Here is a 16,134-nt window from a genome sequence, read left to right as displayed (position 1 = left end):
CCATCAAAATCTTCGAGGAAAAAGCAGGCAAAAACCTCTTTGACCTTGGCCACAGCAACTTCTTACTCAGCATGTCTCCAGAGGCAAGGGAAACAAAAACAAAAATGAACCATTAGGACCTCATCAAAATAAAAAGCTTCTGCACAGTGAAGGAAACAATCAGCAAAACTAAAAGGCAATCAATAGAATGGGAGAAAATATTTGCAAACAACATATCAGATAAAGGGTTAGTAACCAAAATCTATAAAGAATTTATCAAACTCAACATCCAAAAAACAAATAATCCAATGAAGAAATGGGCAAAAGACATGAACAGACACTTCTCCAAAGAAGACATCCAGATGGCCAACTGACAAATGAAAAAATGCTCAACATCACTCATCATCAGAGAAATACAAATCAAAACGACAATGAGATACCACCTCACACCTGTCAGAATGGTTAACATTAACAACTCAGGCAACAACAGATGTTGGCGAAGATGCAGAAAAAGAGGATCTCTTTCGCACTGCTGGTGGGAATGCAAACTGGCACAGCCAATGTGGGAAACAGTATGGAGGTTCCTCAAAAAATTAAAAATAGAACTACCCCACGACCCAGCAATTGCACTACTAGGTATTTATCCAAGGGATACATGTATGCTGTTTCAAAGGGGCACGTGCACCCCAATGTTGATAGCAGCACAATTGCCAATAGCCAAAGTATGGAAACAGCCCAAATGTCCATAGACAGATGAATAGATAAAGAAGATGTGATATATATATATATATATATATATATATATATATATATATGTATATATGTATATATACACACACACACACACACACACAATGGAGTATTACTCGGCAATCAAAAAGAATGAGATCTTGCCATTTACAACTACATGGATGTAACTAGAGGGTATTATGCTAAGCGAAATTAGAGAAAGACAAATATCATATGGCTTCACTCATATGAGAATTTTAAGATACAAAACATGAACATAAGGGAAGGGAAGCAAAAGTAATATAAAAGCAGAGAGAGGAACAAAACATAAGAGACTCTTAAATATGGAGAACAAACAGAGGGTTACTGGAGGGGTTGTGGGAAGGGGGTGGGCTGAATGGGTAAGGGGCATTAAGGAATCTATTCCTGAAATCACTGTTGCACTATAAGCTAACTAAATTGGATGTAAATTTAAAAAATTAATTAAAAAAAGAAAATTAGAAATTGTTGCTCATAAAGTGATGAGAGGAGAAACATCTTCTTTCACTATTTTATACCAAAACATTAGGAGAAAAGGGACATTTATTGGCTAAAAACCTGATTCTTCTCATGATTAAGATTGGATTTTTATCCCATTTGACATTTCACTAAAGGAAATTGTTCTTTAAAAACTTCATACTCATTTAAAACATTAATACTCAAAACAGAGTATTCATTAAATTTTTCTATGAAATAAACTGTATTTTTCAAAATTTAACATAGACTTCAAAAGAAGAGGAATCTATAGAACTCACCTGCCCAGGATGATTTGATCCTGCCTCCTGCCTTTGCCCTTCGACTTCTCTATCCAGGCCTGGAGGAAGGCTGGGGCTAAAAGCCATGAGGTCGGTCTTGGGCGGACCCTCCCCAGAGCACACCCTCTGACGCCTCTGCTGCGAGTACGACCAGCTCCCCACCGCGCTGGAACACACCAGCGTGGGCTTCCCCCGCCCGCACGCGCCCTCGCTGGGCGGCGCCGAGCACCGCAGCGCCACGTACAGCAGCAGCGTGAGCACCAGCAGGCTGGACACCGCGCAGATGGCGATGATCAGGTACACGTTGACATCCACCAGCGCCGTCTCCGCGCCAGCGGCGCCCGCCAACACCCGCGACGAGGCCTTGGGCGCCTGGCCGCTCTCCACCAGCGACAGCAGCACGGTGGCCGTGGCCGTCAGCGCCGGCTCGCCGTGGTCCCTCACCAGCACCAGCAGGCGCTGGCGCGGCGAGTCCGCCTCGTCCAGGCTGCGCGTCGTGCTGATCTCGCCCGTGTACAGCGCCACGCGGAACGCGCTGCGCGCGCCACCCGCCGCCGGCTGCAGCTCGTACGACAGCCACGCGTTGTAGCCCGAGTCCGCGTCCACCGCGCGCACCTTCGCCACCACGTGGCCCGCGCCCACCGACCGCCACACCAGCTCGCTCACGGCGCCGCCCGCGCCGCCCGCCCCAGGCAGCGGCAGCAGCGCGGGCGCGTTGTCGTTCTCGTCCAGCACGAACACCTGCAGCGTCACGTTGCTGCCCAGCGGGGGCACGCCCGCGTCGCGCGCGCTCACTTGGAACTGCAGCAGCTCCAGCTCCTCGTGGTCCAGCGGCTGCAGCGCGTACACCTTGCCGCTCTCCGCGTGCACCGACACGTAGCTCGACAGCGCACGCTCGCCCACCCGCCGCTCCACCAGCGAGTAGGACACCAGCGCGTTCTCCTGCGCGTCCGCGTCCCGCGCGGACACCGTGAAGATGTGGCAGCCGGGAGGGTTGTTCTCCTTCACGAACACCGTGTACTCGGCCTGCGCGAATGTCGGCGCGTTGTCGTTCACGTCGGCCACTTCCACGGACACGCTGGCCGTGGCCGACAGCGAAGGCGAGCCCCCGTCCCGTGCGGTCACCAGCAGCTCATAGTTCGCCACGCTCTCGCGGTCCAGGGCGCTGTCCAGCACCAGCGAATAGTAGTTCTTGAACGTGGACACGACCTTGAAAGGTACGTTGGGCGTTAGAGAACAGATCACTTGTCCGTTGGCACCGGAGTCACGGTCGGATACACTGATCAGCGCAATGACCGTGCTGGGCTGAGTGTCCTCTCGTACAGGGAGAGACAGGGAAGTCAAGGTGACTTCAGGGGCATTGTCATTGGCGTCTAAGATCTCTACCCAGACTGTACAGTGACTTGCCATTGGGGGATTCCCTTTATCTGTAGCCTGTACTTCAATTTCATAAAACTTGTTTTCTTCATAATCTAAAGTTCCATTGACCCTCACTTCTCCGCTATTTTCATCTAGTGTAAATAAGAGTTTTCCATTGGGTTTAACTGACATCAAGGAGTATGTTACCTCTCCATTGACTCCTTCATCTCGATCTGTGGCGTTTAGCTTTATCACAAAAGTTTCTTTAGCTGCGTTTTCCATCAATCTCACCTTGTATTCTGATTGCTCAAATTCTGGATCATTGTCGTTAACATCCAAGACGTGGATGAAAAGCTGAACGGTGCCAGTGAGCTCTGGTTTTCCCCCGTCTGCAGCTGTCAGTAGCAAATTAAGTTCTGGAGTTTTCTCTCGATCCAGATATTTCTTTAATGTAAGCGACAGTCTTTTAGTCTGCTTACTATGTGTTGGTAGTTGTAAAGAAAAATACTCATTTTGACTTAGTCTGTAGGTCAATAGAGCATTCTCTCCTATATCTGCATCAGAAGCTCCCTCTAGAGGAAAATGAGATTCGGGTTGCTTAGATTCAGGAATCAGCAGCTTTTGTTCTCTGAGAAAGAACACTGGTGGATTGTCGTTAATATCTCTTATTTCCACTTCCACATGGAAAACCTGCAGCGGCCTGTCTACGATCACCTCCAGGTAGATGCTGCACACTGCGCTCTGTCCACAGAGCTCCTCCCGGTCGATCCGAGAATTCACAAACAAAATGCCATTCTGCAGATTTACCTCCAGAAGGTCCCCGCGGCCTTTGGACGCCACCCGGAAAAGGCGCGGCACCAGCTCTGCCAGCTCCAGCCCTAGGTCCTGGGCAATTCGGCCCACGAAAGTGCCGTGTTTGGCCTCTTCCTGGACCGAGTAGTGGACCTGGCCGCTCCCAGCTTCCCAGACTGTGAGCAGCAGAAGTGACAGCAGCAGACGCCGAGTGCGCAATCCCCTTCTTTGAGAGTCAAACATCGCATACGACATTGACTTCCAAAATAAGGTTCTCACACTTACAGTACCAGAGACTCCAGTTAAGGGTTAAAAATCTAGCTGAATTTTTGAGAAGTTTCAAAGAATCCTTTAACAGTAGCGTTAGGCATGATGGAGTCGTTTTTGTACGGGGCGTTCCTGGCCGGTCAGACCAACCCTTGAAAGAACTACTTCCACCAAGTAAAGAGCGACACCTTGCGCCTGAATAGTGAGTACTGTACACTACACCATACATTATAGAATTTTACTTAAAGAGAAAAATATAATAAACTTCACACCTTTCATATTATTTTACTCCCAAAATAATATTTCCAAAGTGCTTATTTAGGAACACTTATAAGTTATATTGAAACCGATGGTATGTGGAAAATGGCATTTTATTCTTAATATGAAATTGAAATTTTTGTTCCTATGTTTGATTTAGAGTTATAAAATTGTTATTTTACTTATCTACATAAATACACACAGACTTTAATTCTCCAGGTAGCCTTATGAAAAGGTAGGGTTAAACATTTCCTAAAGATACTACTTCTCATATCAAAATGTTATCCAATTTGAATTGTTTTACTTCTAGTCTCTCTTGTTACTTTGGCTGCTAGGAAACTCAAAGACCATTTTGAGATTTTAATAACAACTCTTTAGTCTTTAAGTTCTGCATGTTGTGTTCTTATCTATGTGCACTTGCCTTCTATTCATATCTATTTAATTCCAATTATTTTTGTTATATACATTTGTTTTTGTTACAATCCTATATCCTTTGAAAAACAAAAATATTTTTCAAATTTAATGTTTAAAACAGAATTCATAATGGAAATGTCTATGGATGTAGATGAAATTATATTTGACACACATGGTTTATCAGGTAAGTTTCATTGTTAACAGTATTATGTGAGGTATCAAAAATTATGTGAGGAATCAAAATGTGAGGTATCAAAACCTTTATGTTAATGATATAGAAGGTGTCTTTCAATTATAAAATAAATTTTATTGTAATTCAATGAAATAAATAAAAACCACCATGAAAATGTGTGTGCCATATTGGTATTTCCAAGTCACCAACATTGGTTTATGTATATCTGTCAAGATATATACATGAAAATAGCTGACCTGTTCCTTGTTGAAACAATTCTGGGTTTGGGATCATAAGTTCATCCATAACAAGGGAAATAATTTCTAATTAACTCCTGTAAGTACCTAATACTGTGCTAAATATATATGGAGAAAATAACCAAACAATTCAACCAAATGACAAATGACTTTACTGTTTGTGTAAATTCAATTTCATAAAACACCAAGTAGAAAATGGGAATTGTTGATACAAGTTTTCATTGCATGAAGATGTAATTTGGTTATGTGTCTTCTGTCTTTTCATATAGACTTGGAATTAAAGGAGTCAAAAGAGAATATAATGGAAGTTTAAAGTAGAAAGTTATTTAGAATAAAGATCATTATAGCTTGAGTATTTTGTGTAGGATTTAATTTTTTTTTAATGTTTATCTTTGAGAGAGAGAGTGACACAGAATCTGAACCAAGCTCCAGGCTCTGAGCTGTTAGCACACAGCCTGACATGACCACAGCCTGACCCACAAACTGTGAGATCATGACCTGAGCCAAAGTTGGATGTTTAACTGACTGAGCAACCCGGGGAACCGCTTGTTGTATGATTTTGCTGATTCATCTCTGATTTAAAAATATTTAAAAAGAGGTTAGAGAAGGAAGGAGCCAAAACACAAGAGATTCTTAAAAACTGAAAACAAACTGAGGGTTGATGGAGGGTGGGAGATGGGTATTGAAGAGGGCACCTGTTGGTATGAGCACTGGGTGTTGTATGGAAACCAATTTAACAATAAATTTCATATTTAAATAAATAAATAAATAAATAAATAAATAAATAAATAAAACCTTTTGAAATGTTACAATATAACAGGCCCACATCTAAAAAATAATAATAAATAAATAATAAATAAAAATATTTAAATGGCATACAAAAATTACTAGTACATGTATATGTATGTTAGTATTTATCTTGAACACACACACACATATATATACACTATGGCTGATATTATCATCCTGTTAGAACTCTTAGTAAATGCAAAATTCCTTCTTAAGAAACTAATAAAGCAGGTGTTGTATGGAAACCAATTTGACAATAAATTTCATATTTTAAAAAATGACAAAAAATCAAAAATTAGTAAAGCAGACTCTTCACTTTTTATAACACTGAATTTTCTTATGCATGTGTGAAGCAATCAGTTATAAGGGCCTCTAATCAAAATATAACATTAGATTACATTAACAGTAGATTTAACATGCTATCTGAAACATGTTAGATTTATTTTGGAGAAAAAGGAAGCAAGAGATCTCCAATCATTTCATTACAGAAATTGGGGATTGCAACGTTGCATGCAATATGGAGTCCTGAAAGGTAGATAAAGAGATAAACATCAGAAAGGTTACCCAAGCTAGATAATATTACATGTCTGAATTAAAACCAGATGTCATTTTACTAATTACTCTCCAGTAATATGTAGTGGGGTTTTTTTTTGAGTTTCTGAAAGGATATAAGATGAACACCAAGTCACAAAAGAGTTTGATATAGGGCTGCCTGGGTATCTCAATCAGTTAAGCATCCAAGTCTTAATTTCAACTCAGGTCATGATCTCATGGTTGTAAAATCGTGTCCCATGTCAGGCTCTGCACTGACAGTGCAGAGCCTACTTGGGATTCTCTCTCTCCCTCTCTCTCTGCCCCCCCCACTCACTCTCTTTCTCTAAAAATAAACACTTTTTAAAAAGAGTTGATGTGTTGTATAAACCAATGACCCATCTTTTGCATTTTGGCTGTGATATTTCAGGTATCACCATCTCAACTAGCTCATATAAAAGAGATCATACTATCTTTGAATTCATCTTTGGGGATGGGCTCAAGATCTGGCAATAAGCTAATGTCAAGAAGTTCATATCAATATTGTTCTTAACATTGATTCGGTAAAATTGATTGAAAGGAACTTTGTGCCTGACCTTTACTAAACCAATCTGATTAGTATTAAGTTTCAACTGTACGTCCTGCTAGCCATATATTAGAGTGCATGATTTAATGTTCTTCTAGTTTTCATAATCCACTAATATAGCATAACAAGTCTGGTAACATTATTATTGAAAACATAAAACAGAGAAACTAATCTTGAAACATACTTAGAAACCCAGGAGGTTCTTAAAAATAAATGGATTAGAAGTAGTAGTCAACATTGTATTATCAAAATTATAGGATATACTCATGGATGTTCACTCTTTGCTATCATTGCTCATTAAAGTATACACAGTTATTTGATCACAGATCATTTGTCCAGTGAGCACAAATCTTACAGATAACAAGACTGAAGAAGACTGAATTCTGAAAAACCTACACACATTCAAAGATTTTCAGGGCAATATACACCTTAAAGCTGTTACTGAAGTATGACATTTTGGAAACACTTATTGAATCCTTTGTGGATGTTCAGGATCCTGGAAATAATCATATTATCACTTATATTTGTCCAAAACATCCTTATTCATAGCATGAAAAGGGCAGGGTCATTTTCATATTTGTCATTTGGCTTTAGTGTTTTGCTAGAACATTGCAGATCAGAATCTTATGGATTTTCTCACATATTAAATAATTCTTATTTATATTACTTCCAAAAATATATATATAGTCTTTACAATGGCAATTCTTCATTACCTACTGATTGAATAATATAAATACCTATCCCAATGTGGCATGAAGACATGATAATGTGATTAGAAACTCTTCTGAGAAAAAAATCACTTAACATTAAAAAACTCAATTCTGATCTCAATTATGACATTCTACAAAATTAAATATGACAATAATCATGAAGGCTTTTTCTTAAGCAAAACAGAAAGAAGGATTCACTTGTAAACAGTTTGTGCTTGACCTTCCTAGCCAAAACTATGCCTGATCAAAGAAAAGATTTACTGTAGTAAGCTGTATGGTGAATAAAAGAATGGCTCTGGAATCAAAGATATGCATTTGAGTTTTAACTTTATCATGTGCTAGCTGAATGGCAGTAGACAAGCTACACAAATATCTTCTCATCGCTTAGTTCATCTTTAAAATTCAGTGGGACGCCTGGGTGGCGCAGTCGGTTAAGCGTCGGACTTCAGCCAGGTCACGATCTCGCGGTCCGGGAGTTTGAGCCCCACGTCAGGCTCTGGGCTGATGGCTCAGAGCCTGGAGCCTGTTTCCAATTCTGTGTCTCCCTCTCTCTCTGCCCCTCCCCCGTTCATGCTCTGTCTCTCTCTGTCCCCCCAAAAAATAAATAAACGTTTAAAAAAAATTAAAAAAAATAAAATAAAATTCAGGTAGTCACGCGTACTTTACAAGTTGTTATAAAGATTAAATAAAATTATATATTTTAAGTCTTTTCATATTGTCTAATAAACTGAAATAGTTCAAATAGTAGTGGTTTATTTATAACTAGTGACTTTGTTCTTGTTCTATTTTGTAGCTTTGGAGGAAGAGAATTTCAGTGTGATATACTAGGCCCTGGTTTTTCCTTTTCTGAAGATTTCCTAATGTTCATCTTCATAGAAATCATCTTTTTTTTCCTGGGTATAAAATGGTCACTAATGACGTCTCATCATTTCTATTAACTTCACCCTATTCATAACATCATTCTACTCCATATATAAATATATATAACTTATTTTTCACACAATATAGTTAAAAGATCTCTAACTTGTACCCTGGAGCAAAAAAATAATAATAATAAACTTTTACATCAGAGAGACAGAGAGAGAGAGGGAGGGACAGAATCTGAAGCAGGCTCCACGATGCCAGAGCAGAGCCTGATGCAGGGCTCAAACTCAGGAAGTGACAGATCATGACCTGAGGTGAGATGGAGTCAGAGGCTTATCCAACAGAGCTACCCAGGCACCCCCTCTGTGATTCTTTAAGCAATTCACATAAATATAGCTTTTGGACAAAAAAAAAGTTTGCATCAAATTTATCTACAGTATACAATGTTAAATTGTGAAATGTGATCAACATCATTGTCAAATAGAAGTGCCTTTGTGTATATTCCATGGTTGTTATGCATAAGCTGTTTAAACCAAAGTCATTTCAATGACCAAGTGGCTTGGGGAACACATGAATCAGTATCACCTTTCCCCATTATGGGAACACTCTCTTAAACTCAAAACACAAAGGAGTGTGATTTTTTTCTACCCTACCCTAAAAAATTTCCATACAGCCTCATAATGAGTCCCATGAATGTAAGAAGCATAAATATGATCAAATATAAAATAAATCTTCCAAATAAAGTAAATGGAAATCAATGAATTAATATGGAGGACAGCAGCAATAGATTCACCAGGCAATTAGCAAAACTGAAATTATATTGAGAAGTAAAGAAAAGGGCACCTGGGTGGCTCAGTTGGTTGAGCAACTGACTTTGGTTCAAGTCATGGTCTTGCCATTTGGTGTTCAGTTCATTAAGTTCAAGCCCCACATCAGCCTCACTGATGTCAACACAGAGCCCTCTTGGGATCCTCTGTCCCCTTATGTTTGCCCCTGCCCGGCTTGTGCTCTCTCAAAAACAAACATAAAAAAAAAAGAATTACATAAAAAATGTAGTTTATCTGAAGCAGCTGAAGACTATGAAGAAAATAAGCTTGAAATTGTGAGAGACTTAAAGACAAAAAAGTAAAGTCCTCTTCAAAGGTAAGGCTGAAACTTCACCCAGTATCTCAAAGAAGCATGCCATTGATGATAAAGAAACGAAATTATTTATAAGAGGAAGCCACCTCAACAGCCCATGCCCATTAGTAATAAGCATATAGTTTATAGAGAAGTAAGGATTTAAATAGATTTCAAACTCAAAATAACTAAATTATGAAGTTATGCATTATTATGGTAATTTTGAATACATTTAATATAATTAGTGGAGGACATCAATTAGAATAAGAAAATAAATAGGAAGAATGAACTTGCTGCAAAGTTGAAAACTAGAAGATGTAAGCTTTGCCCATATCCTCCACTTCCCATGAGTGATCCTTGCTTTCTTTACAGGAGGATTTAACCTTTTTCATTTATAGAAAGTGTTAGCCATCTGTTTCATTATTGCAATTACTACCACTCTCATTATTTCCAGCAAATTATGTTCCAGGCATGTTCATGAAGACTGTAGTGAAAAGTAATGAAAACGGATGGACTTCCAATGTGCTTTAAAATAAACCAAACCCCAAGGGAAAATACCAGAAACAAATAAATGAAGTAATAAATTTACAATAATATTGCTGAACATACTATGCAATTGACATCAAAAGGCATAAAATATGTTCCAGAATTACTGTACTTACATCATTCCCGAAAATATCCCGTTGTTCTCCACTATCTCCAGAACTTGAACCGGGAGGAACACAAGGGCTGAAGGCCATGAGGTCGGTCTTGGGCGGACCCTCCCCAGAACACACCCTCTGCCGCCTCTGCTGCGAGTACGACCAGCTCCCCACCGCGCTGGAACACACCAGCGTGGGCTTCCCCCGCCCGCACGCGCCCTCGCTGGGCGGCGCCGAGCACCGCAGCGCCACGTACAGCAGCAGCGTGAGCACCAGCAGGCTGGACACCGCGCAGATGGCGATGATCAGGTACACGTTGACATCCACCAGCGCCGTCTCCGCGCCAGCGGCGCCCGCCAACACCCGCGACGAGGCCTTGGGCGCCTGGCCGCTCTCCACCAGCGACAGCAGCACGGTGGCCGTGGCCGTCAGCGCCGGCTCGCCGTGGTCCCTCACCAGCACCAGCAGGCGCTGGCGCGGCGAGTCCGCCTCGTCCAGGCTGCGCGTCGTGCTGATCTCGCCCGTGTACAGCGCCACGCGGAACGCGCTGCGCGCGCCACCCGCCGCCGGCTGCAGCTCGTACGACAGCCACGCGTTGTAGCCCGAGTCCGCGTCCACCGCGCGCACCTTCGCCACCACGTGGCCCGCGCCCACCGACCGCCACACCAGCTCGCTCACGGCGCCGCCCGCGCCGCCCGCCCCAGGCAGCGGCAGCAGCGCGGGCGCGTTGTCGTTCTCGTCCAGCACGAACACCTGCAGCGTCACGTTGCTGCCCAGCGGGGGCACGCCCGCGTCGCGCGCGCTCACTTGGAACTGCAGCAGCTCCAGCTCCTCGTGGTCCAGCGGCTGCAGCGCGTACACCTTGCCGCTCTCCGCGTGCACCGACACGTAGCTCGACAGCGCACGCTCGCCCACCCGCCGCTCCACCAGCGAGTAGGACACCAGCGCGTTCTCCTGCGCGTCCGCGTCCCGCGCGGACACCGTGAAGATGTGGCAGCCGGGAGGGTTGTTCTCCTTCACGAACACCGTGTACTCGGCCTGCGCGAATGTCGGCGCGTTGTCGTTCACGTCGGCCACTTCCACGGACACGCTGGCCGTGGCCGACAGCGAAGGCGAGCCCCCGTCCCGTGCTGTCACTACTAGAGCATAGTCCGACACGCTCTCGCGGTCCAGGGCGCTGTCCAGCACCAGCGAATAGTAATTCTTGAAGGTGGACACCAGCTTGAAGGGGACATGGGGTGTTAGTGAGCAGGTAACTCGCCCGTTGCCACCAGCGTCACGGTCAGTTACACTGATTAGGGCGATGACGGTCCCCAGTGGAGCATCCTCTGGAACAGACAGCGATAGTGAAGTCACTAGCAACTCCGGAGCATTATCGTTAATATCCAAGACTTCTATCAAGATTGTGCAGTGACCAAACATCGGAGGATTTCCTCTGTCAACTGCTTCTATTTGAAGTTTCCATAATTTAGTTTCTTCAAAATCTATTTTTCCGTTTACTTTTATTTCTCCACTCTCTGAATCTATGTGAAAAGAGGCTTCTGTATTAGAGGAGACATCAGTTGCAAATGAATAAAGAATGTGACTGTTGGAACCTTCATCCAAATCCGAGGCATTAAGTCTAATAACCAGAGTACCGTTTCTCGAATTCTCCAGTAATTTTACACGATGGACTGCTTTGTCAAATACTGGGGCGTTGTCATTTGCATCCAGCACTGTGATGTGTAACTCTGTGGTACCTGTCAGCTCAGGTTTGCCCCCATCAGTTGCTTTGAGCACCAAGAGAAGCTTTGAAGCGACTTCCCTGTCTAAAGATTTTTTTAGTACTAGTTCGAGCGGTTTTACCTGTTCCTCGTTGGTGGGTACTTCCAGAGAGAAATATTCGTTGGGGCTCAGTTTGTAAGTCAGCAGAGCGTTGGCCCCGATATCTGCATCATACGCGCCCTCTAGTGAAAAATGAGAGTCGAGAGCCCTAGTTTCAGAAATAAACAAATTTTTTTGTGTCGCTGGGAACATTGGCGGGTTGTCGTTAATGTCCTTCACCTCCACCTCCACATGGAAAACCTGCAGCGGCCTGTCCACGATCACCTCCAGGTGGATGCTGCATTCCGCGCTCCGCCCACACAGCTCCTCGCGGTCGATCCGAGAATTCACAAACAAAATACCATTCTGCAGATTTACCTCCAGAAGATCCCCGCGACCTTTGGACGCCACTCGGAAAAAGCGCGGCACCAGCTCTTCCAGCTCCAGCCCCAGGTCCTGCGCGATGCGGCCCACGAAGGTGCCGTGTTTGGCTTCCTCCGGGACAGAGTAATGGACTTGGCCGCTCTCGGCCTCCGACGCTGCAAGGAGCATAACCGAGAGCAGCAAGCGCTTGACTTCCTGGCCACCTGATCCTGAAGCTAACATCCTGCTCTGTTTCAGGTTAGTAAATCAACGTTTCATGAGAGGAAATGTGTAGTCCTTTTAGATCTTTCTTTTGAGTCTGTTCCTGAGATCTCTACTGGATCTTAACAACATGGGTGTGTATAGTCTTTAAAACACCGGAACAGTGGAGATTCTTTCTGGTCCGTGAATAATGGTAATTTTTTTTCTGTTAAAATAATCCTCTTCTTGGAGAACAACGACATCCTGTGGCTCAAAATGGAAGTGCCTTTGTGTTTATACTATTTCACCTATACTGCTTCTCTCAAAATTCCTTCATATATTGGTCCATGTTTTACTTTGTAGGCTTTTAATTCTTTATTTATACATTCCTTGTGTATGACCACTAGCTCTACAAAGGTAGTTTTTGTTTTACAAGTTAGAATCCTAAGAAGAGTTTTATCTTGGATATAGACATCTAAGAGGACGTACTACTACTGCACTAACTATACATTATCATGTATAATTATCATGTATATAAGCATGAAAAGTCCACATTTCTTGGTTATTAGTGTCGTGTTTTTTAGACTTTTAGAAATTGATTACTTTGGAATGGACTTTTATTAAGTTTACTCCGTTGCTAACACTAATTTCTATTGCTTAATCCTTGTACTATGTTAAATTATTCTAAACATTTAGTTCAGTTGTACACAGAATAATTCAAGGTGCAAGTTCGCTAAGTTACCACCTCAATATAATGGTGTTTCAAATCAATGCTGATATGCAAGCTATTTATCAGTTTACCCAAAGATTTATTTTATTTGATGTTAATGAATTTACCAAGTACTGACCCTTAGAAATAAAAAGTATATTTATCTTTGCCTCATTTTAAAGCGTTTTTTTCCCAATTATAGTATCTGCTAAGGGTGAATGTTGTAGTTTCCATCCTGAAGAACAACTTAAATTTGCATTATATCCACTACTATTTGAAAAATAATTTCTTTCTACCCCCCAACCCACTGAATCAGGAATTCAAGCTATATTTGTCTGATTGTTTACACACATTTTATTCCAAAAATGGTTTAAGGAGACTAGAGTATATAAAGCATTCCAAATCTAATTCATTCACTCAATTTTATTTTCCTGTTCTTATCTCAGATACAAAAACCAAACTGAAATTTGCATAGGAACTGTTATCTACTGCAATAAGCTTATCAGTCTTGTATGAAAAGAGAAAAATAGTTTAATCATTCTCAAGGCTGTTAAGAAACCAACTATATCCAGTATTTGAAATCCTTTTGATAAGATAGCAGCCACTTGGAAAATCCCAAACTTTCTTACTAAAAAAATATTGTAAATGGCTACACAAAGGAATCTTAGGTTTTATGTGAAAGTGAGCTGTAGTCTTCATTTTGGAACACTTTTTAAAACAGTGATTTGAGGGGCGCCTGGGTGACTCAGTCGGTTGAGCGTCCAACTTCAGCTCAGGTCATGATCTCGTGGTTTGTGAGTTCAAGCCCCATGTCGGGCTCTGTGCTGACAGCTTAGAGCCTGGAGCCTGCTTCGGATTCTGTGTCTCCTCTCTCTGCCCATCCCCCACTTGTGCTCTGTCTCTCTTTGTCTCTCAAAAATAAATGAATGTAAACAAAATAAAAAATGAAAAAATAAATAAAATAGTGATTTGATTATTATAGATCTATGCAAAAGATTTATAGTTATAACTACTTTTAATTATTTTTTAATTGTGGAAGCCATAAACTCAAGACCAACATATTCGCCTAAAGAAGAGCAAAAAATTTTAGCACATGGGGGGTGAGAGTGACTAAATTCAGAAAAAAACATGACTAAGAAATAAATCCCCTTGCGTTTGCTAATTTAAATAATCCAGTCCCTTTGAGAATGATGCCATACTGAAGGTCCATTCCATTTTTGGTTTAAGGAATTTGTTCATTAATTAAGTACACATAAAGTACACATTAAAGATTGTTTTTCAAGTCCCCAAATTCCAAGGCTATCATATAGCTAAATAACTATGGTATACCAGTAAAGCTATGGGTTGGTTACTGATCTTGACACAGACTATAACAAATACTATGCCTTGAAGAGCTGTAGAGTACTCATGATTAGCCTGAGTTTAATGCCATCCAATAAAGAATATATTAAACATGATTATAAAAATAAGATGTTATAACTTTAAAAGAAATTGACATATTCCTTTTTTGACAAGTATGTTGAAAGCAATTCGTGACTTGGAAAATTTTTTGGTTTCATTCCAAAATTTTAATAATTCTAAATAGAATGAAAAGAAACCATCCATAAAGTTTTTTGAAATAGTTATCTTAAAACAGAGACAGAGGAAGACATTGTCAAACTAAAAACATAATGTGTCTTTACTATCTCCCAACTTATCCTGAAATCCCACCTTGTTTCCTCTCCTATTTGCACTACCTCTTGCAAAGGCTTTAAAATTATTATGTTGCTGGGTAAAATGCTAATTAGTTATGTTAAATTTTTGGTGCATAGTTGTGTTTTAAACATGCCCCCCCCAAAAGCAAAGTAAAATAAATAAGACTAAATTGGTAAACACACAATTCTGTGTTTCATTAATTGCTCAGATAAACAGATACCTTAGTATAAGACCTTTCTGGAAGGGGGATAAAATGATATTATAAAGGGCTGAAAGAGAAGGCAGATATAAAAGAAAGGAATTCTGTACACAAGTTTAAATACTTCGCATTAACTTATCATTTGTAATCTCTGAGAGTTACAGACTGGCCATGGGAAGTATTAACACTGAAGGCAATGCCATGCTTAAACTCCTGCCACAATTGTCTTTTCTGGTGTTCCTAAACTTGAATAGAGATTTCAAGGGGTTTGTTTTTGTTTTTTTTGTTTGTTTGTTTAGTTTTTTGGGGGGGGGGCGGGGAGAGACAGAGACAAAGAGAGAGAGAATCCCAAGTAGCCTCCACACTGTCGCACTGTCGGTGAGGAGCCAATGTGGGCTCGAACTCATGAACTACAAGATCATGTCCTAAGCCAAAATCAATAGAGGGATGCTTAACCAACTGAGTGACCCAGGTGCCCTGAGATTTCAAGATTTATGGGAAGCTTTTTGTGAGGCACATTCAGAGTAAAAATTCAGTCTGCATACAGAACGGAAAGAGTATTGCTAAGAACCAGAGTCAAGATTGTAAACTAGTTGCACTGCTATTTTGGTAACACTGAACTTAAACAAAAATTAAATCATAGGGACCAGATAACATGTTTTAGAATGTAATAATGAATAGGATAGTGTTGGCATCCTGCGAGTTAATTATCTGGCATTTCTCAGTCCACCTCTTCCAACACAACCCTGTTTAAGATGACTAAAGTAGTTATAACCTAAATTGCACTTATATGATATGAAATCAGTAGGAAACATTCTAAGAGAACAATTCAATTTTCTCTTCAAATTTTTCATATTAATTTTGACTAAAGTAACTTTTTTGAGCTCCTTAAAGTGATTTTCA

The 16,134-nt window shown here is 41.2% G+C and overlaps 1 protein-coding gene across 9 annotated transcripts in view; it reads right to left on the bottom strand.

Annotated features, from left to right (window-relative positions):
* LOC106968330 (protocadherin alpha-C2) overlaps positions 1-16,134 on the bottom strand; it is a 195,817-nt gene that overhangs the window by 130,882 nt on the left and 48,801 nt on the right. The window contains exons 1-2 of one of the 9 annotated variants that reach the window (XR_008298274.1): positions 8,293-14,806; positions 7,158-8,051 (exon numbers count right to left, since the gene is read on the bottom strand). The exons of 6 other annotated variants lie outside the window; for them this stretch is intronic. Coding sequence is in view for 2 of the 3 variants with exons in the window: in XM_053222077.1 (XP_053078052.1) it covers positions 1,503-3,908 (2,406 nt within the window). In the remaining variant the exon portion in view is untranslated. Of the gene's footprint in view, positions 1-1,502; positions 5,428-7,157; positions 8,052-8,292; positions 14,807-16,134 lie in introns of those variants that run through there. 2 more of the 9 variants (XM_053222100.1, XM_053222077.1) reach the window with 2 other exon arrangements.

This window comes from Acinonyx jubatus, chromosome A1 (genome assembly GCF_027475565.1).
Source record: "Acinonyx jubatus isolate Ajub_Pintada_27869175 chromosome A1, VMU_Ajub_asm_v1.0, whole genome shotgun sequence".
NCBI classification, from domain to species: Eukaryota; Metazoa; Chordata; class Mammalia; order Carnivora; family Felidae; genus Acinonyx; species Acinonyx jubatus.
The sequence above is the reverse complement of the archived record's forward strand: the minus strand, read 5'-3'. Positions and strand labels throughout refer to the sequence as shown.